The sequence below is a fragment of the Meriones unguiculatus genome, chromosome 17 (genome assembly GCF_030254825.1).
Source record: "Meriones unguiculatus strain TT.TT164.6M chromosome 17, Bangor_MerUng_6.1, whole genome shotgun sequence".
NCBI lineage: Eukaryota > Metazoa > Chordata > Mammalia > Rodentia > Muridae > Meriones > Meriones unguiculatus.
The window spans coordinates 83346218-83373073 of NC_083364.1; the positions used below are offsets into that span (position 1 = coordinate 83346218).

Here is a 26856-nt window from a genome sequence, read left to right on the forward strand (position 1 = left end):
CTTCCTGTTTCCCTTTTTCTTGTTTTCATCCTCTAATGCCTCCACAATTTTTCTTTTAGCTCACACTATATTATCACTCTTTTCACTATAATCATTACTATCATTTCATGTAAAGATGAAAAAATATAAAAAAATGTAGAACACACCTTCTTATCTTTTAAACCACCACCTGCTTCTCATTCATTTAATATTTTTTATTTATTTATTTTTTACTATTTTTACATTTATTTTTATTTATGTTATTAGTTACATTTTATTAACTTTGTATCCCAGCTGTATTCTGCTCCCTCATTCCCTCCCTCCCTCCCTCATCTCCTCCCTGGGCCTTTCCAAGTCCATTAATTGGAGAGGACCTCCTTCCCTTTCATCTGACCCTGTTTTATCAGGTATCTTCAGGACTGGCTGCAAAGTCCTCATCTGTGGCCTAGCAAGACTGCTCTTCCCTTGGAGGGTGGGGAGGTCAAAGAGCCTGCCATTGAGTTCCTGTCAGAAATAGTCCCTCTTCCCTTTATTATGGGAAACCTATTGGTTATTGAGCTACCACGGGCTACATCCGAGTAGAGGTTCTAGGTTATATCCATTCATGGTCCTTGGTTGAGTGTCAGTCTAAGAAAAGACCTCTGTGCCCAGATATATTTGGTCCTTGTGGAGCCCTTTCCTTTCCACGTCATACTAACTCCCCCTTCTTTCATATGATTCCCTGCACTCTGCCGAAGGTTTGGTTATGAGTCTTAGTATCTGCTTTGATACACTGCTAGTTAGAGTCTTTCAGAGGCCCTCAGTGGTAGGCTCCTGTCCTGTTACTTGTTTTCTCCTACATCCAATGTCCATCCCATTTGTCTTTCTAAGTGAGGATTGATCATCTTGCCCAGGGTCCTCTTTCTTGTTTATCTTCTTTAGGTGTATAGATTTCATTATGTTTATCGTATCTTATAGGTCTATATAAGTGAGTATATACCATGTGTGTCTTTCTACTTTTGGGATACCTCACTAAGAATGATCTTTTCTAGATCCCACCATTTGCCTTCTAATTCCAGAAATTTGCATGAAATTCATTTAATATTTTAAAATCAGAATTTAAACTGACCCGTAATTTTTGTAGTTAGAAGTCATACACATAGAGATAAAGAATGATAGAGAAGAGGGACTTGTGTGTCTGTATGTGATCAACTGCAGTAGCAAGAAGTGTGGGGTGTGTGTGTGTACATCTGTGTCTGTGTGTAGGTGTGCCTTCATAGAAACCGATACTCCATGGCTACATTAGGTTAATCTCTAATGCCATAAAACAGTTTTGTTTCACTTTTTCAATTACAGATTCTCCTGCAGAGTTTAACTGACATGCTAAGCTCTTCACTGAGCTTCTTTTCTTAGACTATAAAATTAAAAAAAGTAACCTACATTTTCAATTTTGAAAATTTTGTTGTTTCTGTCTGTAGGATGTCTTAAGTTGCTGGCATTCTTTCATCATGTAAAATTTCATTACTGAAGTGTTGAGTTCCTAATTTCCCCGAATAATCTCTCAGTGTTCTGCTAAATGTTCTTTGGCTCACAGAGCAGACTACTATGCTTGAAAGTCCTTGCTCAGTTATGAAAAGAACTAGTGAGATTTAGAGCTTTCTTCACTTAGCAACATTCTTAGCTCTTAAATTAAAAATGTCCACTGATTATAAACTTGCATTTTATCTTAAAGGAGTGCATTTATCCCATTGGGGAATAGGTAAAGGATGCTGGAATAAATGTCCAAATATCTGCTGAGAGAAAAATTATTTTGAAGGTCAGACAGTGGCAACTTATAGGAAAAAAATAAACTTTATTTTTCTTTCTTCAATATTTGATCTTTATTTTCCATTTATATTGTAGTGAATAATAATACAAGTTGTAACAAACCATACTTATAACCTAGAATTAAAAAGAATTTAGTGAACAATTGTTTATTTTCTACATCTATAAGCAATCCATTTGTTAGTAGGCATGTACTATAGCCTGTTATGCTCTAATTAAAAAAAAAAACTATTTAAAATTAATTTAGTAATGATTGTTCTCTTTTTTTCAATGATAGAACATAGGAGATTCCATTCTTAGGGCACATGAGAAAACGTAATGCATTGTATATATACTCATGGATTTATTTTTTACTACAAATACTTTTCAGCCTATCTGCACTACTTCAATATTCTAAAATAGGTCCCACATGTGCCACCATTTTTCCTTTCCAAAACAGAGGAAACAATCAAAGCTTCTCAGTAGATATCTCATATCCAGTTATATCCCAAAAGTTTTCCCAGATTTTACATGTCAACAAAAAGATAATAATTAAATTCTGTGTAGTAACATTTGACTGCCTCATAAGTTTTATGGAATACTGGTCTGCCTGGCAATAAATGACTTATCAGAATAAAGAAAAGCAGTCTCCTTCTTTTTTTTTTTTTTCAATGCAGTTTATTCAGGAACATTGAACAATCATCTGACCCTGGGGAAAGCCAGCCCACAGCTTAAATAGCCTCTGGATAGCCAACCCCAGCGTGCCATGTGTGCAATGCAGATAGGTCCACATACATGGAAGCAAGCCAGATCCTTGGCCTTAGCCAAATGTGGAGTTGTTCGTGACAGAGAGCACTCACCATCGGGAGGGTGGAAGGCGAAAACCAGCTCCATCTTTAAGGCGTGGCATTCCGCAGCTCTCTGCAGTTCCCCCTTTTTGTTTTAGACGCATCAGGCAAGAGTAGAGGTCTGATCTCTGATATTAGAAATAAATTGGGACTTTGTACTGATGTTCATTTAGGTGTCATCCACCCAAAGAGCATCAGACCCGCCCAATACCTTTTTCTCAGAGGCGGGACCTGGGGCATCAACCCGCATGCAATCAGACATGCTCTTCTCTGGGTCGAAAGCAGCTGACCCTGAGTGCAGTGCTTAGCCTTGCATCCCGAGCGTAACATTTTAGATTTTTATGGTAGCCAACCATGCTTTGGGGAGTCTGTCCTGCTTCAATGGCTGGCTGTAAAGGCTTGAATGGTCATGGCTGCATTACGCTGTTGTGAGACTCTAATCTTGCATATATACCACAGGCAAACCAAGGAGACCAACACCAGAAGGCCTGCAAATGCTCCCATGCCCGCCCATTCCTTCAGATGATTCATGGCTGCAGCAATCCATGATGATAATCCTGTGGCTAGTCCTGCGTCCACTCTGGTAGAATTTACCGTGACAATGGCCACTCTCAGCTGCTCCATTGTAGTATCGAATTCTCCAGTCCAATTACCTAAAATATAGCTAGACAATTGTTTAGACAGATTTGCAGCACAGGAAAAATTCTCATGTTGTATGCTAGTGACTCAAAGTCCAGCATACTTTCATTGACAGCAGTCTCCTTCTTAAGAAGACAAATACAATAACAGCTTAGATTTGAACTTGACATTTTTGTTCTATTACAGTAAAGTGTCACTTTAAAGTAAAAGAAGAGAGAATTCTTACAGATAATGTGCTACAATTTTTAAGACTTTCAAATGAAAGACATAGTTATAATTTAAATTTATATTATTTTAATTAGTTATTTCTTCCAGCGTATCAGTGTGCATTATAAAATGTCATGAGGCTTAGCATAACTAAGTATTTTAAATAACTATTACTATAGAATTTGATAGTATTTTGATAGTAATTAATATTGCACAGTATTCATCCTCAAGAAGAGTGCTGTTCTGTGGCCTGGTATTTGAATCATTTCAAGAGCCACTGCTCCTAGTCCCCGTGTTTGCTGCCTGATAAGGTGCAGTAATAGGTCCAGATAAACTAATTTGTGCCTAAGCGATAGCTAATATATCTTCCTCTCAGGTAGTATTTAACTTGATTAAAATGGACAGGTCAACATAAGGCCTTTCAGGTGGGAATTTCGAGCACCATTGAGAGCTAATTGGGCAAGACAAAGCTTGTACAGAGAAAGCAGCACTTGGGGAGTCACCGAAATTCTAACTACCTGTTATGAAAATTGTATTTGTGCCACATTTGATACATCTTGGAGAATCCTGCTCGCCTCTTGCCACCCAGTTTTTTTTTTTTTTCACCATTGTCTGTGCATTTGCCCCATTACACTTGAGCAAATCACAAAATAAAATGTACTTCAAAGTCTCTTACAATTGATTTGTGTACAGAATGTACTTCAGTGGTATGCACCTGATTAAAAAGCCTTTGAAAATGTGAAAGCAAGACCTGCTTCTATTACTTTATCATTTAGAGAGAAAATATGCAAACAAGTCACAATTATATGTAATGTTGAGGTAAAAACAAACAAACAAACAAAAACCTATGTTCATTGAACACCCTAGAAAGTAATTTGTTGTGAAAAGTAATTGTATTAGTGGAGAAACAACCATAATTGGGAGTAACTTACATTCATTTTTAAAAGAATGTGTATGTGAAAAAAATACATTTCTATTATAAATACTCTATCCACATAATACCATTTTATAGCCTTTGGTAGTTAAAGTTAACTCAAAACATGTGCTATCCACTGAATATTTAAAAATGTATGTAAAGACACTTGGTGATATTATAAATTTTTAGAATATGTATCAGGAATGATTTAATAAATCTGCTATTTCTCTCACTCTTTCTTTTTCACTCTTTATATCTCTCTGTGTCCCCTTTCTTTTCTTCTTGATTCTCTGTTGTTTATGAAAGACAATTTTAAATGAAGATTTAGCTCTGTATCTTAAAAACTTTGTGTATACCCATAAGGTTTCTTTGGTTATGAAATAATATACCCTTAGTAGTAAAGAAACAAATTAAACTTAACTGTATGGTTCATTTTAACACCTGGCTCATCTCTTCACTCTCTGAGGGAAAGGATTAAGTATGCTGTGATTTACTTTTCTTCTTGATTATATGTCATTAGAGATAGTTAAGTATTCTCTTGTGTAATACTCATAAGCTAGAATTATTCTTAATAAGTTTGCCATTCAATGAATAAGATTATCTTTGCTTTATCATACATGATGATATATCTTATAAAAATAATATATCTTACTGTAGCCCTTGTAGCTGAAAGATTTGTGTTCCTCTAAACTTTGTCAGACAACCCACTTATTTCAGAGATAATGGTCAATACAGAGACCCAGGAGCAGGAAGATCTCTGTGCGTTGAAAGGAAGCCTGGTCTTTAGAACACAGTAAGCTCCAAGTCAGTTAGGCATCATAGTGAGACCCTCTCTCAAACAAATAAATAAACAAACAAAGAAAAGAAACTCATAACTGTCCAGGGTGTTGACATTAAGTTCTGGGAGTACTCAGCTAAGGACTATAGATAGAACATGTATGTCATATATAACAACACTTACTTCAAAGTTCAGTAAATTTTGCAGAAAAGGGGGAAGAAAAAAATGAAAAAGTAATAGAAAAGTGCTTTGAAATAGTGTTGTGAAATGCTAACCTCTGAATAGGATGTATCTATTGCATATGGGAACTTACAGCAACTGTGTATACCTGAATAAAACCCACAAAATATGTATTCTGGTCTACTTCTGCCTCTTTATTACTTGGAGAAGAGTATGTGTTGTGGCTCTACTAAAGTCAGTCAGACAATGTGAACGGGAGCTGGTTAATTTCAATATATCCCAGAATGCTCAGATTAAATGTTTCTTTAATTGGCAGACATTCAATAAATAGTGGTTTCTTGGTCTGAGTATTTGTAGTTCCAGAATATATATGCTAAATCTTAATCACCAATATTATAAAATTAGAAGGTAGAGATGTGCTTCAATGCCAAGAAATTATTAAAACACAATCTCTGCACTTCTGACCTGACTAATAGACATCAGTGTTAGACAGTGGCTCCATTTAACAATTGACCTTGATTTCTGTAGCATTGTTACTTGTGGTTATGACCTCATTTTTTGGTGTCAGATACCAGTAAATTATCTTCAGCTTCATCTTTCGATAAAGAAAATGCAAAATGAAAAGGGATTGTAAAAATCTTGACCTTGGTTGTTGTCCAAGACAACAATTCAACAAAGGATGTAAAGATTTATTCCATGACAAACAAAAACAAAAGCAAATACAAAATGAGAGTTCTACTCCACTAGTCTGAGAAAAGAGGTCCAGAGCATCATTTTTATATTTATTTTTGTCTCTTTTATCCTTTGTAACTGTGTGGTAGCTTATCCTCAGTAACTATGGGAAAAAGCTCCCTCAGTAACAATGAGTAGTGCATCCTTAGTAACTCTGGAATAGTTCAACCTCAGGAAATAGGGAATAGTACATTCTTAGACATTATGGGATAGTGCTTCTTCAGTAACTATGGGATATTCTGTCCTCAGTAACTATGGTGTAGTGCAGCCTCAATAACCATGAAATAGTGAATCTCTGTAACTATGGGATAATGTATCCTAAATAAATATGGGGTAGTGTATCTCCAGTAACTCTGGGAAAGAGTCCCCGCGGTAACAAAGAAATAGTTCATCGTCAGTAACTATGAGATAGTAAGTATAGCCTCAGTAATTATGGGATAGTGCATCCTCAATTACTATGGAATAATTCACCCTCAGGAACTATGTGGTAGTGCATCTTCAGTAACAATGGGATACTCTGTCCTCAGTAACTATAGCATAGTGCAGCTTCCGTAACTAGTGAATAACTATGGGAAAGTGTATCCTCGGTAACTATGGGGTAGGAAGAAACCTCTTTCAAACAGTAAGTTCCAAATTGCTTCTGGAACCTAAAATTTCTACATCTCATTAGAAATCTTAGAGATTCTATTGGTAAGAAATGTGACATAATTTCCTTGTTTTTTATTGCTGAGTAATATTCCATTGTGTAGATATACCACAATTTTTGTATCCATTCCTCCATTGATGGACATCTGGGCTGTTTCCAGCTTCTGTCTATTACAAATAAAACTGCTACAGACATGGTTGAGCAGAGGTCCTTGTTTTATACTTTAGCGTCTTTTGGATATATGACTAAGAGTGGTATAGCTGGATCTTGAGGAAGTGCTATTCCTAGTTGTCTGAGAAAGCGCCAGATTGATTTCCAAAGTGTTTGTTCAAGTTTACATTCCCACCAGCAGTGGAGGAGGACTTTTGCGCCCAGATATATTTGGTCCTTGTGGAGCTCCAGTCCTCTCCAAGTCATGCTAACTCCCCCTTCTTTCACATGATTCCCTATACTCTGCCAAAGGTTTGGTTATGAGTCTCAGTATCTGCTTTGATACACTGCTAGGTAGAGTCTTTCAGAGGCCCTCTGCAGTAGGCTCCTGTCCTGTTACTTCTTTTCTCTTACATCCAATGTCCATCCAATTTGTCTTTCTAAGTGAGGTTTGATCATCTTGCCCAGGGTACTCTTTCTTGTTTATCTTCTTTAGGTGTACAGATTTCAGTATGTTTATCCTATCTTGCAGGTCTAGTACTCACTTATAAGTGAGTATCTACCGTGTGAGTCTTTCTCCTTCCAGGATACCTCACTCAGAATGATCTTTTCTAGATCCTGCCATTTGCCTGCAAATTTCATGATTTCCTTGTTTTTAATTGCTGAGTAGTATTCCATTGTGTAAAAGTACCACAATTTCTGTATCCATTCCTCAACTGAGGGACATCTGGGTTGTTTACAGGTTCTGCCTATTACAAATAAAGCTGCTACAAACATCGTTGAGCAAATGTCATTGTTGTGTACTTGAGCATCCTTTGAGTGTATGCCTAGGAGTGGTATAGCTGGATTTTGAGGAAGCACTATTCCTAATTGTGTCACAAAGGGCCAGATTGCTTTCCAAAGTGGTTGTACAAGTTTGCATTCCCACCAGCAATGGAAGAGGGTTCCCCTTTCTCCATGTCCTCTCCAGAATGTGTAGTCTTTTGAGTTTTTGATCTTAGCCATTCTGATGGGTATCAGGTGAAATCTCAGTGTTTTGATTTGCATTTCCCTGATGACTAAGGACTTCAAACATTTCTGTAAGTGCTTCTCTGCCATTCGATATTCCTCTAATAAGAATTCTCTGTTTAGCTCTGTACTCCATTTTTTAATTGGATTACTTGATTTGTTGCTGTTTAACTTCTTAAGTTCTTTATATATACTGGGTATTAGCACTCTATCAGATATAGGGTTGGTGAAGAGCCTTTCCCAATCTGTAGGCAGTTGTTTTCCTTGGACAACAGTGTCCTTTGCTTTAAAGAAGCTTTTCAGTTTTATGAGGTCCCATTTATTGATTGTTGCTCTTAGAACCTGTGCTATTGGTGTTCTGTTCAAGAAGTTGTCTCCTGTTCCTCAGCAATAAAAAACAAGGAAATCATGAAACTTGCAGGTAAATAGTGGGAACTGGAAAAGATCCTCATGAGTGAGGTATCCCAGAAGCAGAAAGACACACAGGGTATATACTCACTCATAAGTAGATATTAGACACATAATATAGGATAAACATACTAAAATCTGTACACCTAAAGAAGCAAATCAGGAAGGAGGACTCTGGTTAAGATGCTCAATCCTCATTCAGAAAGGCAAAGAGGATGGACATCAAAGGAGGGAGAAAACAGGGAACAGGACAGGAGCCTACCACAGAGGGCCACTGAAAGACTCTACACTGCAGGTTATCGAGGCAGATGCTGAGACTCATTGCTAAACTTTGGGCAGAGTGCAGGCAATCTTATGAAAGAAATGGAAGATAGTAGGAACTCTACAATGAGAGAAACAGACCCAAAAAGTCTGGGCAAAGGGGTCTTTTCTGAGACTGATACTCCAGCCAAGGACCACTCATGGATATGGCCTGGAACCCCTTCACAGGGGTAGCCTATGGCAGTTCAATATCCAAGTGGCCTCCATAGTAATAGAGACAGGGACTGTCTCTGACATAAACTGAATGGTCTGCTCTTTGATCACCTCCATCTGAGGGAAGAGCAGCCTTCCCAGGCCACAGAAGAAGACAATGCAGCCACTCCTGATGAGACCTGATAAGATTAAGATCAGAGGGAAGGGGAGGAGGACCTCCCCTATCAGTGGACTGGAAGAGAGACATGGGTGGGGAAGAGGGAGTGTGGGGTTGGAAGGGGAGGAGGGAGGTATGGGGGATACAAAGTGAATAAACTGTAGTAAAAATAAAATAATTTAAAAAAAGAAAAAAAAAGCAATGTGACATAATGACATCTCTTTCTTTAATTTCATGATATTTACCTATGGCTAGTTGTTCTATATCTTTAGTCTTTCAAATTTTTATTCATGTGTGTGGTGCAGTGTGACTTATTCAGCTCTTACTGACTCCTCCATCTTTTCTTTTACTACTTCTCAACACAACCCCTCCAAATGTTCTTATTTTAAAAAGATAATCAAAAAGTCACACAGGTATGATGGTCCAGAATCTTGCTAATGTAAGCATTCAGTGATTGAGATTTGTACTCGTGTAGTTAGATTTTGGGTCTGTTTTACTTTGACTCTTACCTAAGTAAATAGTTCAGTGTATCAAAGCCAGTTTCAGGACAGTTTCACATGTACTTACCTGTATTCCAAAGTAAAAAGAAAAACTGGAACTAACTTCATGTGTGATAGCATGTGCATTTTACTGTTGTGCTGGATAGTTTTATGTCAAACTGACACAGCTAGAATCATCCGGGATAAGGGAACCTCAACTGATACAATGCATCCATAAGAACAGGCTTTAAGAAAGCCCGTAGGAATTTTCTTATTTAGTTCTTGATATGTTAGGGTCCAGGCCATTTTGGATGAGGCCAGCACTAGACTGATCGTCCTGAGTTCTATAAGCAGGCTGAGTAATCCCTGAGAATAGAGTCAGTAAGCAACACGGCTATCTGACCTCTTCATTAGCTCATAAGTCCAGGTTCCTGCCATGTTTGAGTTCCTTTGATGAAGAACAATTGTATAAAAAACTAAACCAAATAAATCCCTTTTCCCCAACTCTGCAGGTCATGTTGTTTTTCTAGACAGTGTTACATTGTTGTGAAGAGACACCGTAACCAAAGCAATTGGGATAGAGCATTTAACTGCGTGCTTGCTTACAGTTCGGTGAATTCATTATCATTATGGCAGGTAGTATGAATGAAAACATGGTGCTGATAACTAAATCCTGATCTACAGTATAGAGAGAAACTAGGCCAGGCATTGGCTTTCAACACCTTAAAGCTTACCCCCAGTGACTCACTTTCTCCAACAAGACCATACCTACTTTCACTTCCTAATTGCTCTGATTCATCTCAAATAGTGCTCCTCCCTGAGGGCTAAGAGTCAAAATATGAGCCCATGGAGGCCATTATTACTCAGACCACCACAATGTTTCATTGCATCATCAAAACAATAGTAACCCTATCTAAGTTAAAAGTACATTTAGTTATAAATCATATCCTTGACATCTTCCAGTAATTCTTCGTGTTAGGACAGAACGTAAGCAATATGTATTAAACAGAGTATTGTTACCATCCATACAACCATTTCTTGTTTATTAAGTATACCAGATGGGACAGATCATTGACTATGTAGGAAAAATATTTTTTTTTCTTTTGAAGCACATTACACAACTCCCTAGCCATCAACCTTGCCATGAAGTCAATCTAGTCTTTTATAATAAGGCATATTCATTTCCTTAATTATTTTCCTGACATCTAAATGAAATTGTCTGATTCTATAAATGCTCTAAAACAACTACCCTCTCCTCTCTGAGTAGTAAAGCAGAAATAATGTAACACTTTAATTCTTTGGTAATTATATATTTTAATATATAATTACATTCATTCAATAAATGCATCAATACTTAAGAAATGTAATAAATGTCCAATGTGTGTCAGCTTTTAAGAAATAGTCCAGGTTATGTGTGTCAGAAATATTTTTATCAGAACAACCTGAATTTTTATCAGCTATATTATTAGATAGATAGATAGATAGATAGATAGACAGATGATAGATACATAGACAGATTGCTCTCTAAATGTAAGTTTACACATTTTATATTTAGAATCTAAAGTAACACAAATGTACATGCACATACAGAGAGAGAGAGAAAATTAGGAGGGATGGCCAGAGATTGAAAGAAACCAACATAATAATTGAAGATAAAGCCAAAGGTAAGGAAATGGAGGAGAATGTTTCCATGGAGTCTGAATTTTCTAAAGTGTTAATAGCAACTCTAGAAGAGACAATTTTAAAAAAGGTTTATATCTATATGAGGCAAAACTAATGGCACACACAAAAAACCTTTAATATTTAAAATGGGTGTCAGTGAATCACTTCATTGTAATTTTCTCAATATGAGTGAAGACACTTGAGAACTGAAATTGTATTGATTCAGCACACTAAATTTGGTCTATTTAAAACTGTCTTCAAATGATTCCAAGGAATTACTCTTTCCTGTTCAAAAGAAAAACACTCTGAATTCTCATTGCATTTCCTCCTCTATAATAAGGTAACAGAGTGACATACACTGAACTCAAAGGCTTACATTAATGATACAGTTTTCACCTGTTGTAGAGTGTATGCATCACTCTGTTTTGTTTGCATGTTGTAAGTTATATGAGTCATTTATATTCATTTAACTTAAATGTGGATTAAATATCCTTAAATTTATATGCATATATATGCATATATTTATTTGTTTTGGCTTGTATTTAGTTCATTACCTATCTCATGGAATCCTCACAGTCATGATAATCATCTAACTCAGAACAAGGTGGATTATTACTTTTGAAATTTTAACAGTTGTCAATTCTAGTTCAGTCCTCCACAAATACGGATCCATTTTGATATTAAAGAAAATAAAGGGAGTTTTCAGTTTGCCTCTGAGCACAACCGTACCAACCTTATAGCATATTGATAGTGGGATTTAATATTGCATAATATTTCTATGAGGTATTTAAACTTTTATAAAACAAAATTTAAAGTTTTATAAGGCAATGCATACACTTAATGAAATGATGGTTCTAGTATTTTTTTTTAAGATTTCTTCTAATTTGTGTGTCTGTGTGTGCACACATATGGCATGCTCATCAGGGCATCCACAGTTTCCATAAGAGGGTGTTGGATACCCTGTTGGAGAGTTACAAGCGGCTGGGACCTACTAGCATGGTTGCCGGGAAGGGAATTCAGTCCTGGGAAAGAGCAACAAGCATTCTTGAAGGCCGAGTCATCTCTGCAGCTCTGATATTATTATTGTTGTTATCATTATCATTATTACTCTCATAAGATAAAAATTGTGTTGAAGAAAGTATTACAGGGAATTTATGTTTTGTTTTCAGTTTGTAGTCTGCAATTATGTATCTTTCTGAGAGACTTTTCCCAAAGTACCATCTGTGTGTCACAGGGAGGGAATATCTGTTCCTGTTTGACACATCTAAGGATAAACTTTCTAAAAAACCAACAGACTTTGGGGCAGCACCTCTGTTCTTCTTCCAGTTTGTTTTACTCAGCTTCCGAGTGCCTTGAATGAACAACTTTCTCAAGACCTGTACAGAGCAGGCACACTAAGGTCAGTCACTTATCCCTCACCCAGAAAAAAACCAGAGCTAGCATAGTAGCAGAAGCATTTTGTGCTCCATAGAGCACATTCAGATCGAGAATACTGTCATACACATGGGTCAAAGATAGCATAAAAACAAACTTTGGTTTTCTTTTGAACATACCAGGTCTTGGTGAACTTTTCTTGGATGTGTCAAACTGGTATAAGACAATGACCTCTGTTTCATCATGTTTTCCTCCAACCTTGCAAACATGCACATATACACATACATACAAATGCACATACATGTAACACACAACACAAATGAACACATTTAAACACACAAGCGTATAGTCAGACTTTCACACAGTCTCAAAAAGTTATCATGTCCTATTTTACTTATCAATATTTCTCAAAACCTATAAAAACATCTTAGCATTTTTCCCCCCACAAACCTGAAAACTAGAACCTACAAGAAGTCCTGGCTTCATAATTTTCATCACTCTTGTAAGCAATAAGAAAAGATATCTGCGGTCACTTCTAAGTTGGAATAAACTTCCTCCCATTTATTCTTTGGTTTTTAAATTCTTTTTTCCCTTTTATTAAGCATAAATTCTTTTCTCATACAATATAATCTGATACAGTTTCCCCACCTAGATCCCTCCACCTCCTTTCATATCTGGAACCAATTCCCTCTGACTCTAATTAGAAAACAACAGGCTTCTATGAGATAATAATAGGACATAACAAAATAAAATATATTAAGATAAAGCAAAAACCATCATATTAAATGTGGACAAGACAAGGCAACAACAACAACAAAAAAATTAAAATAAAAGAGCACCAATAAAAAGCACAGGGATCAGAAATTCACTTACAAATTCAGGAATCTAATAAAAGTACTAAATTGAGAAAGTGCCAGATTGATTTGCAAAGTGGTTGTACAAGTTTATATTCGCACTAACAATGGAGGAGGGTTCCCGTTTCTGCACATCCTCCTCAGAATGTGTTGTCATTGAGTTTTTGATCTTAGCCATTGTGATGGGTGTGAAATGGAATCTCAGAGTGATTCTGATTTGCATCTCCCAGATGACTAAGGACCTTGAGCATTTCTTTGTTTCTCTGCCATTCTATATTCCTCTGTTGAGAATTCTCTATTTAGCTCTTTACCACATTTGTAAAATTTTTATTATAATATTTTTTTTTACAATTTATTCAATTTGTATCCTGCTGTGGCCCCCTCTCTCTTCTCCCACCCCATCCTCTCTCCCTCTTCTTCCCTTTGCTCCTCCCCTGTCCTACTGATAAAGGAGGTCTTCCTCCCTTCCAGTTTAACCCTAGCCTATCAGTTCTCATCAGGGCTAGTTACGTTGTTTTCTTTTGTGACCTGGCAAGGCTGCACCCCCCAGAGGGAGGTGATCAGAGAGCCTGCCACTGATTTCATGCCTGAGAAAGCCCATACTCTCCTTACTAGGGTACCCACTTGAAGACTGAGTCTATGGGCTACATCTAAGCCAGGGTTTTATGTCTCCTCCATACATTGTCCTTGGTCGGGGCTGTACCTCATTCTTTAAATGGATTATTTGGATTGTTGGTGTTTAATTTCTTGATTTTATATATTGTAGATATTAGCCCTCTGTCAGATGTAGGGTTGCTGACGATCTTTTCCCAGTCTGTAGACTATCATTATGTTCTGTTAGCAGTGTTCTTTGCTTTATAACAGCTTTTCAGTTCATGAGGTCTCATTTACTGATTGTTGATCTTAGAGCCTGTGCTGTTGGTGTTCTGTTCTGGAGTTGTCTCCTGAGCCAATGAGGCCAAGGCTCTTCCCACTTTTTCTTCTAACAGATTTAATGTGTCTACATTTATGTTGAGGTCTTTGATCCACTTGAATTTCACTTTTGTGCAGGGTGGTAAGCATGGATCTATTTGAATATGGACATCTAGTTAGACCAGCACCATTTATTGAAGATGCTGGTTTTTGTTTGTTTGTTTTCATTGTATGGTTGTGGCTTCTTTGTCAAAAATCAAGTATCCATAGGTGTATAGGTATATGGGTTTATTTCTGGGTCTTCAATTTGATTCTATTGATCCTCAGTTCTGTTTCTATGCTAGTACCTTGCCAGTTTTATTACTGTTGCTCTATAGTACAACTTGAGATCTGGGATGGAGACCTCCAGAAGTTATTTTATTGTACGGGATGGGTTTTAGCTATTCTGGGTTTGTTTGTTTTTCCATATGAAGTTTAGAATGGTTCTTCCAAGTTCTATAAAGAATTCTATTGGTATTTTGATGGGAATTGCATTGAATCTGTAGATTACATTTGTTAGAATGGCCATTTTTTTTCTATGTTAATCTTACAAATCCATGAGCATGGTGATCTTTACATCTTCTGGTGTCTTCTTCAATTTCTTTCTTTAAGACTTGAAGGTTTTTTTTTTCCTACAAGTCTTTCACTTGCTTATTTCATCACATATGCTATATGTGGCGATTGTGAAGGGAGTTGGTTCCCTAATTTCTTTCTCAGCCCTTTTTTCTTTTGTATACAAGAAGAGTATAGATTTTTTTTTTTAGTTGATTTTTTTTATCTAGCCACTTTGCTGAAGGTGTTTATAAGCTGTATGAGTGATCTGGTAGAATTTTCAGGGTCATGGTGCTACCTCAAGACACCACCATACCACTCCTGGGCATATATCCTAAAGGTGGTCAATCATACAGCAAGAACATTTGCTCAACTATGTTCATAGTAGCTTTATTCATAACAGCCAAAATCTGGAACTAACATAGATGTCCCTCAGCCAAAGAATGGATACAGAAATTGTGCTATATTTACACAATGGGATACTACACAGATATTAAGAGCAAAGAAATTATGAAATTTGCAGGCAAATGGATGGAACTAGAAAAGATCATCCTGAGTGAGGTAACCCAGAAGCAGAAAGATACACATGGTATGTACTCACTTATAAGTGGATATTAGCCACATAAAATAGTATAATCATAACTAAAATCTACAAACCTAAAGAAGCTAAACAACAAAGAGGACCCTAGGGAAGAAGCTTAATTCTCATTCAGAAGAGAAAACAGAGTAGAAAATAGAAGTGGTAGAAGAGAGGGGGGAACAGGATGGGAGCCTACCACAGATGTCCTCTCAAAGACTCCAACTAGCAAGGGATCAAAGCACATGCATAGAGTCACAGCCAGACTTTGGACAGAATGCAGGGAGTCTTGTGGAAAAGGGGGAGGGGCGTATAGAAAGACCTGGAATCAATAGGAGCCCCACAAAGAGACAAGCAAAGCAAAAAAGAGCTTGGCCCAGGGGGGTGACTGCAGAGACTGATGCATCAACCAAAGAACAGGCACAGAGAAGACCTAGCTCTCCTGCTTAGATGTCTCCCAGAGACAGCTCTGACTAGAGGTGGGTTCCCTAGTAAGGAGAGAAGTGACAGTCTCTGACATGAACTCAGTTGCCTGCTCCTTGATCACTTCTTCCTGGTGGGGCAGCCTAGCCAGCCCACAGAGGAAGAGGATCCAGGCAGTCCTAATGGGACCTGATAGGCTACTGTCAGACAGTGGAGAGGAGGACTTCCCCTATCAGTGGATTAGGGGAGAGTCATAGGAGAGGAAGAAGAGGGAAGGTGTACTGAGAGGAGATGAGGGAGGAGACTACAACTAAGTAAATAAATTGTAATAACAATGATAATAAAGAAAATGGTACTAAACTGAAATTTGTAGTTTATATGTAGAACAGACTTATCCCTGTAAGGCTGTTTCCTGTCTCTGTTAATCCTTGTAAGCTTTTCTCAATTGTTTTAGGGTCCTTGGTTCTCCTGGCGTCTTCTGTCCTCCCTGTCTGTCTCATTCCTTTTACCTCTGCTTCAGCAGGATTCCCTGACCTCTGAAGGAAGAGATTTGATGGAAACCTCTTGTTTAGAGCTTTGTGTTCTAAGCTTTCTCTCTTTGTGTAATGTCTGGCTGTAGTTCTCTTACTTGCTCCCATCAGGACAAGAGGAATCCTCTCTTATGATGAGTATAGCAGACTCTCATTAGTAGCCATTTTATTGTTACTTTTTTCCTTTTAGACCAGTAGTATTTAGTTTTGCCCTAGGTCTCTGAGCAGCATCGTCTTGGTTCTTGGTCATTCAAGCAGTGTTAGGTATGGCACCTATCTTGGGATGTGAGTCTTCAGTCAAATTGGTTGATTACTACCACGTGTTTCATGCCATCCATGTCCTAGCATATTTTGTAGGCAGGACAGATTGTACATCCAAGGTTTTGTGGTTGGGATGGTATATATTTCCTTTTGGTAGCCTAAAAAGGATCTTTCTGTGTCATAGACACTAGAACAAGAGCATTAATATTCTATGCAGGAAATGGCTGACGTGCTTTATGTTCAATGAGTCCTGCTGGTGTTGTCTTGAGCAATGGGGCCTTACTGTCAGTTTGTGGAGAGCAACCTATCTTCTTGGCTAGTGTAGGTTATTGAAGTTTTCAAAAGACCATTTTGGCCAGTGACTAATTTGAATGAAACTCAGCTTTGTTTGTTGGCAAAAGACATTCTATCTGCCTCATTATTAAGAGAGTTCAATAAGATTCCCTTCATATATTTTTGCTTTTTTTCTTATTTTATTTATTTATTTATTTATTACGATTTATTTATAAATTACAATTTATTTACAATTTGTATCCCCACTGCAGCCCCCTCCCTTGTCTCTTTTCAGTACCACCTACTCTCCCTCTTCTCTCCCTATGCCCTTTGCCTAGTCCCCTGATAGGGAAGGACCTCCTCTCCTTTTATCTGACCCTAGCTTATTAGGTCTTACCAAGGCTGGTTGCATCATCTTCTTCTGTGGCATGGCAAGGCTGCACTCCCAGGGGGAGTTGATAAAAGAACAGGCCACTGAATTCATGTCAGAGATAACCCCTGTACCTGTTATTAGGGAAGCCACTTGGAAACTGAGCAGACTATGGGCTTCTACTGTACAGGGAATCTAGGTCCTCTCCATGCATGGTCCTTTGTTGGAGTATGGGTCTCTGCAGGACTCCCTGGGCCCAGGTTTTTTGGCACTGTTTTTTCTCTTTGTGGAGTTCCTCTCTCCTCCAGGTCATTCTATCCCCCTCTTCTTCTATAAGGTTTCTAACACTCTGCCCAAAGTTTAGCTATGAGTCTCAGTATCTCTTTCGAACAGATTAATGGGTACAGAAAATATGGTTCATTTATTCAGAGAAATCATGAAATTCACAGGCAAATGGTAGGAACTAGAAAAGATCATCCTGAATGAGGTAACCCAGAATCAGAAAGACATATGGTATAGACTCAATTATAAATGGATATTAGCCATATAATATAGGATAAATGTACCAAAATCTATAGTCTCTTCATATTTTATAGGAAGTTTCCATTGCACTGGGCTTCCACACTGCCTCTCAAATGCCCTTCATTTCTAACTGTCTCTCTCTCATTCCCTCCCTCAATTTCATTTCCTCTCTCCTCTCCCACCTGGTCATTCTTTTTTGCCAACTCCCACCAGTACACAGACCACAATCTCAAGCATTCCCATATAATATATTCTATTTTCCCCTTCCAGAGAGATCCATATTCTTAGTCTGTTCCTCTATGTCTACTCTCTCTATGTCTGTAGATTGTAGCTTGGTTGTCTTTTATTTAACGGTTATATCCAGATATAAGCAAATGCACACCATATTTATCTTTCTGGGTCTAGGTTACCTCATTAAGGATGATTTTTTTTTCAGGTTCCATCCATTTTCCTGCAAGATTCATGCTGTCATTTTTTAAGGGCTGAGTAATGCTCCATTGTGTAAATGTACCACAGTTTCTTTGTCTACTTTCTTTACCAGCTCTTTTCTATTAATATTCAATAGTATAAACAAAATAATGCTTTGAAATTTAAAGGGTCAAGGTTCATTAAGTCTGGAATATCAGTCTTCACAAAATAGCACTAAACTTTAGCCTGTGTCATTCACAGACATAAAAGCTGTTCTAAAACCAATCTCAATCAGTAATATGATAGGTAACCTGTAGATCCTGTGGCTACTTTGAGGACAGGTTGAGCTATGGCTGTACTATGTCTTTGTAGGAAAATAGCAAGTTCATCAAACTTTTCTGTACTATTTAGCCATCCAAATTGATTGTCATTTTTACTTTTCTCTAACATTTTATCCATAATGCTATCAAAACATTAAATAAATCTTATGAAAGATATTTTGTTTTCTATTGCTAATAATTAATCTTCAGATTAAACACATATGTGTCTGGCTATGGTACGAAGTTTTCTATACAATGGATTTGAGTACTAGAAAACAAGACTGCTGCTTACTTCATAAAACATAAAACTTGTTCAAATTAATGAAAATTGTAAAATGTTCAACCTGCTGGAGTATTTTTTTCTAGTAAGAGCATAACAGCAAAATGTAATAGAACTGGAATGTATATCCTTGGGGAACTCACATGCCATTATTATATCAGCTAAGTATGTTGTGAGTAAATGGTTCTACAGCTTTCATTTGAGGTATCAGTTTTACTCTTGTATACACTGTCAGTATATACTAGTAAAAAGCAAAATAACTTTAATACACACACACACATTTTAACAATCTTCCTTGGTTGCTCATTCTCAAGTATGACATTCCTATAGAAAGGTATTTGGATGCTAGAACAATGGTTGTTACAGAGATTTTATAACTTACAGTGGGTAGAAGACATTAGAATTCTACACATGAGGGTGACATTTTTCATTAGCTACTCTACAATGCTTGCAACTCAAAGTGTGTTCTGTTTTTGAAGCGGGGGAGGATTAGCTTCTCTTGCTGCTATCATGTCTTGTAGTAGTATTGCTGTACTCTGACAGCTTTCATACATTATGACAGTATGTAGGAAAGAGTGTGGGACAATTAAGTGTGGGCTAGAATTTCAGAATATTACCAGGAAAGGAAACAAAATGATTGCTCAGATTGGTCAATAAAACTCATGCTGAACTTGTTCTGATGAGAAATGTCACATATATGTTCTAGACAGAGACCATCTTATTCACCAAGAGAGTTACCAAGCTGGCCTATTCAAACACTCTCTTATAATTTAATTTATCACTGTATGGTAAGAGCATTGATAAAATTTTTACAAGATGTCTTGTGCTGGCTTCATCAAGACAGTTAATAACTTATATGTCTAAGTGGTGCTAGTCAAAATAAATTTGGATTGAGTGTGGAACTTGGGCTTGCTGCCTCTCCCAGATATTTTAGTTTTAATTAAATGTCACACTCAAAATAAGTGATGAGTGACCTGCTTCTTGTTTCCTAAAGGACTTAGAACATAAAACTACGGAAGCAGAGATTGTTCATAAGACAGTCCACACACTAATTGATACTAATCCATAGATTTTTTTTTTTTTACTTTAATTTAAAATAAGGTAGATCATGGCCAATGCATTAAGTATGTCATGTATTAAGGGATTTGTGATTTGTCAATGCACATGGGGTCTGAGCATAAATTGGGTCTGGTGAACCTTGAATTACCCCAGTGCTGCACACTGTTGATCACATCTCAGTGAGCGTAGGGGAGAATGGAGAATCTTGTCAAGATGCAGATTGTGATTCAGTTATTTTGAAAGGGAATCTAAGAATCTGAACAACAGAGGTGCTTCTGGTTTAGGTCACTGGGATTTGTATTGGAATTTCTTTTTGAGTAAGGATGGCTAAATTTCATGCTATTGATTAATAGGGAATCCTATGCCTTGCAACAGATACATTAGATTTTCTGAAATTAAATAAGTAAATAGATAAATAAAATAGACACATAACCTAAAATAAACCAACAACAACAAAATCAAACATAGGTGCAGAAATAATTTCACCCAGAATCTCTAGGTCTTTCTGATTAAGCTGTATGTGATTGTGACATCATATATGGTGAGATACCAGAGTAAGGGCTAAAGAAATATAATGGTGTTCTTTGGGAGACATAGGAAGGAACAATAAGTTGGATTTGATATAATTTGAAAAAATGTTAGCTATTTTTCTCATTTTAAATGTTTTATCAGAGTAGTTTCAGAAGATATTAAGAGTATCTGTTATATTAGATAACAAATAATTAGATACAAAATTAATGGATAAGCACCTCAAATATGTCTGCCTAGTGACTAAAAAAATGGAGCTTAAATGTAGTCTTTTAAGGGTGCAGTAATGCCATGCAAGATAAGGCGGTTACCAAAAAAAATCTATACTTGGACGTAATGACTAGCTTAACAAAATTTTTTTTCCTGGCATTAGAAACTTAGATAACTCTTTGGGAGCAGTGAGATATCCTACAAACACTATATTACTAAACAAAAATAATTACTAACTTCTTTTGACATATACCAGAGGTAAGTGCAATCCTTACTACCTCATCAAGGAAACTTCTCTTGCAAGAGATAGTCTAATACATCAACCCAAAACTTAAATGCAGAGTTGTGGATCCCAATATCAATTGACACATGTACAATACAACCTCTGCTTCTAAGTCTTTTTTAAATTGATTAATTTATTTTTATTTATTCACTTTGTATCCTAGCTGTAGGCCCCTCCCTTGTCCCCTCCCATTCCTACTATCCTTCCCTGTTTTGCTCTGATGCCTCCCCCATCCACTAATCAGGGAAGTTCTCCTCCCCTTCCATCTGACCCTAGCTTATTAGGTCTCATCAAGACTGGCTGCATTGTCGTCCTCTGTCTTTGGAGAAGAGGGCACAGAAAGATTGCAAAAGCCAGAGAATTAGGGAGTTTTCTGTGAAATTGTGTTTTCTAGGAATTATGGAAGCTACACCCATAATGTCTTACCAACATGACTGCCTCAACATGAGCTGAGCAAAGAAGACAACAACAGATATGCTAATATGGAAAGTGGAAAACAGTCAAAGCCTCACCCATACACAAAAATCTATAAGCAATCTATAAGGAATGATGAGTGATAGAAATAGTCTTCTTCAAGAAAGAACACACCAACTGGTCATGAAACAGAAAATAGTCAGCTCTCATACATAAAAGTAACATTACACAGACTAATATGGGTGTACTTAGGGTTATATATGTACATATGCACATAATAGTATGCGTATTATATATCCACATAACAATGAAATGAGGGGTATGAATTTGACAGAAAGGAAGAATACATGGGAGTGTTTTGAAGGAGGAAAGGGAATGGTGTAATTATCTTATAATAACAAATTAATAAATGAAAATATGCTTTTATATCTTAAGAAATATTTTTAATACAGTATTATAATAGGCTCCCTCCTTCTCTTTGTTTTTCCCCTCTCTTTCTGTTCTTTTTTTTTCTGCCCTTAACACATAGGAAAAGGATAGTAGACACATGAAAGCTGAATGTTCACTATACTGAATGTTCATTATAGGCAAATGACACTGAGCTTAGCAATAGAGAAGGAATTTTTGGTGAAGTAGATAAAAGCATAAATTCTAGGCTCAGATACCTGGGATCAGCTATGATTTCTCCATGCTTTGTTGATAAGGAGAGGAGAAGGAAAAATATTTTAGCTAACTTCTATTTCCTATTGTTTTCTTTTCAAAGGTGCCCCTCTACGTGTTTTATTCTGTAGTAGCTGCCTATCTTTGGAGAGGATCAGGAAAACTGATTTAGAAGGCATTTCTCATTTCTTTTGAGTTTTACAAGATAGGTTAAGATGTAGGATCACTTACATTAACCAATCACCTCACAAAGTTTGTTTGGGTCTCTGTCTCTGTCTCTGTCTCTGTCTCTCTCTCTCTCTCTCTCTCTATATATATATATGTATATATGTATATATGTATATCTCCTCCTCGGGATAAAAACTAATTCCTATATTTGACCATGCATCAGAGCTCGGAGTCCAATAAATAAATAAATAAATAAATAAATAAATAAACGGTTTTTATGATAGTTCTGGGGGCAGGGACAGTACAAAGGCTATGGTAGTGGACTTTCTCATCCAATCTGTGCCCTTAAGGAGATCTGACCAGTTGCAGATCTTGTTATCATTCTTACCCTTAGGAACCCTTAGACTGTGCTCAGTGTTGCTGAGTAAGAAACACTGATTTGAGAATCCAACTCTTCAGGGCTGTTCTTTTCCTGACCAGAGTTTGAACCTTCCACTTTAGGTCTTTTTTTCCAGGAGTTGTGTAACTGTTACTTCCATTCACATTATCCTGAGGCCTTCCACAATAGCTTGCTCACCATTTCAAAGAGTTTTGTGGATGTGAAAGGGAGAGGGAATGGAAAGAAAAAATAGTGCTGTGCTGTCAGGATGTTTGCTCCTTTTGTGTGTGTGAGAGAGAAGTGTGAAAGCATTTCATCTTCTATTATGTTAAAGTTCAGAGATTATAGACATAAACCAATTGTACCCCTAACTGGCAGATCAACAATTGTTACCTACATGAATCACAGAGCACCTGCTGATATTTCCAGGTTCTTTTTTTTTTTTTTTTTTTTTTTTTGGAACAAAGTATTAGAGCAGTAACACATGGATAGTGATAGAAATAGAGACAGTTTATTAAGAGAATGAGAGTTACTCTCAGGAATGAAAGTGGGCTAGCCAGCTGGAAGAGGTCTGAGCTCAAAAGTACTGAGCCCTCGGGCTGTTGACTCTTCATGAATCATTTGCATAACACCACTTTCTCTCACATTTATATATCATATATTTTTCTTAGGCAGGTGCTACAGCCAGAAAAGCTGTGGACATCACAGGGACCTGGTAAAGAGGATAGTGGTAGCGAAAACACTAGACTCTGATTTCACTTCAGGAGTGAACAATCTTTATTTTTCCCATTGCTGTTTATTCATTGATTACTAAAAACACCACTGCAGGCAGGAGTGTCTTTGACCCTTTTCCGAGTTCCTCTTTTGGCACTCCCTCACCTTGTGGCTTTGTTCTGTTCCAGGGGGCATTCCTTCTAGAGTTTATTCCCTGCCTGCAGTTGCCCAAGGGGCCACATCTGGAACACAAGTGGCACCCCAGAGAGAACTAGAGACCATCTGGACCCCAATAGATACACTGTCATTTGCAGGCAGTCCTGCTGGGGAGATATTTTCAATCCATCTGCTAGCTGCTTTTTCATATTAGTCTTGACACTCTCCAGCCCTTCTGTCCCTCTCCATTGAATCAAGCTAAAGGAAACAAAACTTAACTCCAGCTCACCACCTACTGACCATTTTCTTCCAAGGAGGATCCAGCTTCAAAAGAAACTACAGTCTTTCAAATCACCAGCCTCATGAGGGATTGAGTGTTAAATCATAATCCTTTGTAGATTTTTGCTCATTAATCCACAGTGTATTTTGGATCCCACGTACAAATTATTTAATGTTTGACTTATATTAAACATGTCTATCATATCAACATTTATTAGCTTGTGCACAAAAATGTTGAAATCTTCTCTTCTAGCTTGTTGAGATGTTTTAAGCATACATTTCATTCATTTGAACCTTTCAAAACAGTTATGTTTGCAACCCAATCTAAAATGTGTATTTTTGAAGTCATATTTTTGTTTCTCTTATTTGTTGTTTCAGATATTAGTCATTGTATCTTACACCATTATTTTTTTTTTCTTTAAAGGTCAGCCAGTGATGGTATACAGAATAGAACTTCATTTATAAAAACATTGGAAATCTATGCTGTACTGTGATTCCTTCAAAGGCATTTATGCTAACCACAGCTTACTTTTAGCCCTTTAGGACATTCTACTTTAGCAACTAGAAGACATATTCCTGAGAACACATATTCGTAATTAAAATCATGAGTGAAGAACACTTATGGATATAAGTGGCATGCTCAGAGGAGGCATGTCTCCTTGTTGCTCTGTTCATCAGAGCATTTATTGTTTCCATATTCTTCAGGCACATAGGGTAGATGTCATGGTGTTTCCATGCTGTGTGCTCCTCTGTACTACCACTGCACACAAGACTAAGTGGGCACTAACTTACTGCAATCTGTGCTCACTAGAAAAGGGCTGTTCGTTTCTCCGATCTCCTAATTCCTAGCACAGGCTTATACCCAGACTTCAATCTTTTCTCTTTATTTTTTGAACCAAGGTCACCTTATTGAAAACTGACTTATCTGTTCCCAAGAACAGGAGGTTATTGGGACAGGATTTGGTGATGACTTTACTGTGCTGTCTTCCCAGTCATTACACATAGGTATATAGGCCAATTCTATGAGAGCAACATTTTAGTTATCTTCTGCAGCTCTAGAATTCCCACTGTGTTTATTTCAAACTTGAAAACAAGTATTTAAGGCATCAAATGCTTCATCAATATCTTTAATCCCAGTTTCTCTGCTAGACTTATTTATCTTGTGAGTGTTTCTGTTCATTCACTTTCCCTGGGTAAGGTGCCATTTATTGTGTTTGCCTGTTTTTGTAAGGATGTGACTAGTCAAAACATACCTTATTTACTTATTTTCTTACAATGATGATATAAGGTATGATTTTGCCAAAATTCTGATTGTTGGGTAGAACTTTTTTTAACATATTATAAAATATTATTAGATGAATAAGACCTTCTTATTGTTAGGGGACAGCTAAGTATGAATTTTATCCATTATATGCCTAACAAAATTTTAATGAATAAATATATGTAAATGCTATGTATAGACTGGTATGAAATACAAACTATTGTAACATATATCTTTGCTAGAATATATTCATAAAACTTACATTTTTTTCACAGTGAATAATGGGAAATTATTTGTCATATGTGATTTATACATCAATTATTGGAATTCACATTCAAAACTCTAAATAACTGTTACTTTAAATATTCTTTTTCAGCTCTTCTTCAAGTGACAATTTCACTCAGCAAAGTAGAGCTTAGTGTTGGTGAATCGAAATTCTTCACATGTACAGGTATGTATTCAAGCAATGTGCCCTGTGCTATAGTGTATATAAAATACACTGGATAAATTCAAGTAGTTAAAACTGTTGTCACTAAAATGAACATTTTGTTATTGGTTATATGACAAGAAAAATGTTGACAACAGTTACATACTAACACGAATTTACTGTTATTTATTTGATCATAAGATTAGCTTATTTTTAAACTTTAGTGATATATTGTTTATTTTAACCACAGGTCATTCACTTGTATCCCAGCTGTATCCCCCTCCCTCATTTCCTCCCAATCCTCCCCTCAGTCCCTCATCTCCTCCCTGCCCCCTTCCGAGTCCACAGATAAGGGAGGTCCTCCTCTCCTTCCATCTGACCCTAGCTTATCAGGTATCTTCAGGAAAGAGTAGCTTATTTAATTATAAAATTACATTATAAAATATACTCTTGCATAAAAACTACTATTGGTTTAAATAGTGTTTCAAAGCAGACACTAAGACTCATAACCAAACCCTCAGCAGAGTGCAGGGAATCATGTGAAAGAAGGGGGAGTTAGTATGATATGGAAAGGATAGGAGCTCTACAAGGACCAAATATATCCATATCCGGGCACAGGGTCTTTTCTGAGACTGACACTCAACCAAGGACCATCTATGCATATACCCTAGAACTTCTGCTCGGATGTGGCCCGTGGTAGCTCAGTAACTAAGTAGTTTTCCAAAGTAAGGGGAACAAGGACTATTTCTTTTTTTTTTTTTCCATTATTGTCATTTATTGTCCCACCCACTGTATTTCCATGCAGTCAAGCTTGACACGCCAGTAATGATGAGGTTCTTAAAACAGCAAAGGAGTCTGTGAATTGCCACGTGTGTCTTGCAGACACACAGTGCTTCACTTATGTTTCTAGCGCCAACACTGCATAGCTGCATGGTATATTGCTTACCAGTGCTGAAATTTCATATATGAAGCCTAAGTGATCCCCTGTCCTTCAGTCTTACATTTGCATTGAGAGGGACCTGCAGCAGAGCCTAGGATAAACAAAATGAAATCTATACACCTAAAGAAGATAATCAAGAAAGCGGACACGGGGTATGATGATCTATCCTCATTTAGAAAGACAAATGGGCTATGCATTGAACGTATGACAGGAGTCTACCGCAGAAAGCATCTGAAAGACTCTACCTGGCAGTGCTCCAAAATATATACTAAGACTCACAACCAAACCTTCAGCAGAGTGCAGGGAATCATATGAAAGAAGGGGAGTTTGATGTGGAAAGGATAGGAGCTCCACAAGGACCAAACGTATCTGGGCACAGGGTCTTTTCTGAGATGGACACTCAACCGAAGCCCATGAGAGGATAAAACATAGAACCTCTGCTCGGATGTGACCCGTGATAGCTCAGTAATCAATTGGTTTCCCATAGTAAGGGGAACAAGGACTATTTCTAACAGGATCTCAAGGGCAGGCTCTTTGACCTCCCCCCCCCCCAGGGGAGGAGCAGTCCTGTTAGGTCACAGAGGAGGACTTTGCAGCCAGCCCTGAAGATACCTGATAAAACAGGGTCAAATGAAAGG

The 26856-nt window shown here is 37.2% G+C and overlaps 1 protein-coding gene across 2 annotated transcripts in view; it reads left to right on the forward strand.

Moving 5' to 3' along the window:
• Positions 1–26856, forward strand: part of Ncam2 (neural cell adhesion molecule 2) — a 465089-nt gene that overhangs the window by 237627 nt on the left and 200606 nt on the right. For both annotated transcript variants that reach the window (XM_060370676.1, XM_060370675.1), the window contains exon 2: positions 25228–25302. In XM_060370676.1, coding sequence (XP_060226659.1) covers positions 25228–25302 — 75 coding nt within the window. The remainder of the gene's footprint in view (positions 1–25227; positions 25303–26856) is intronic.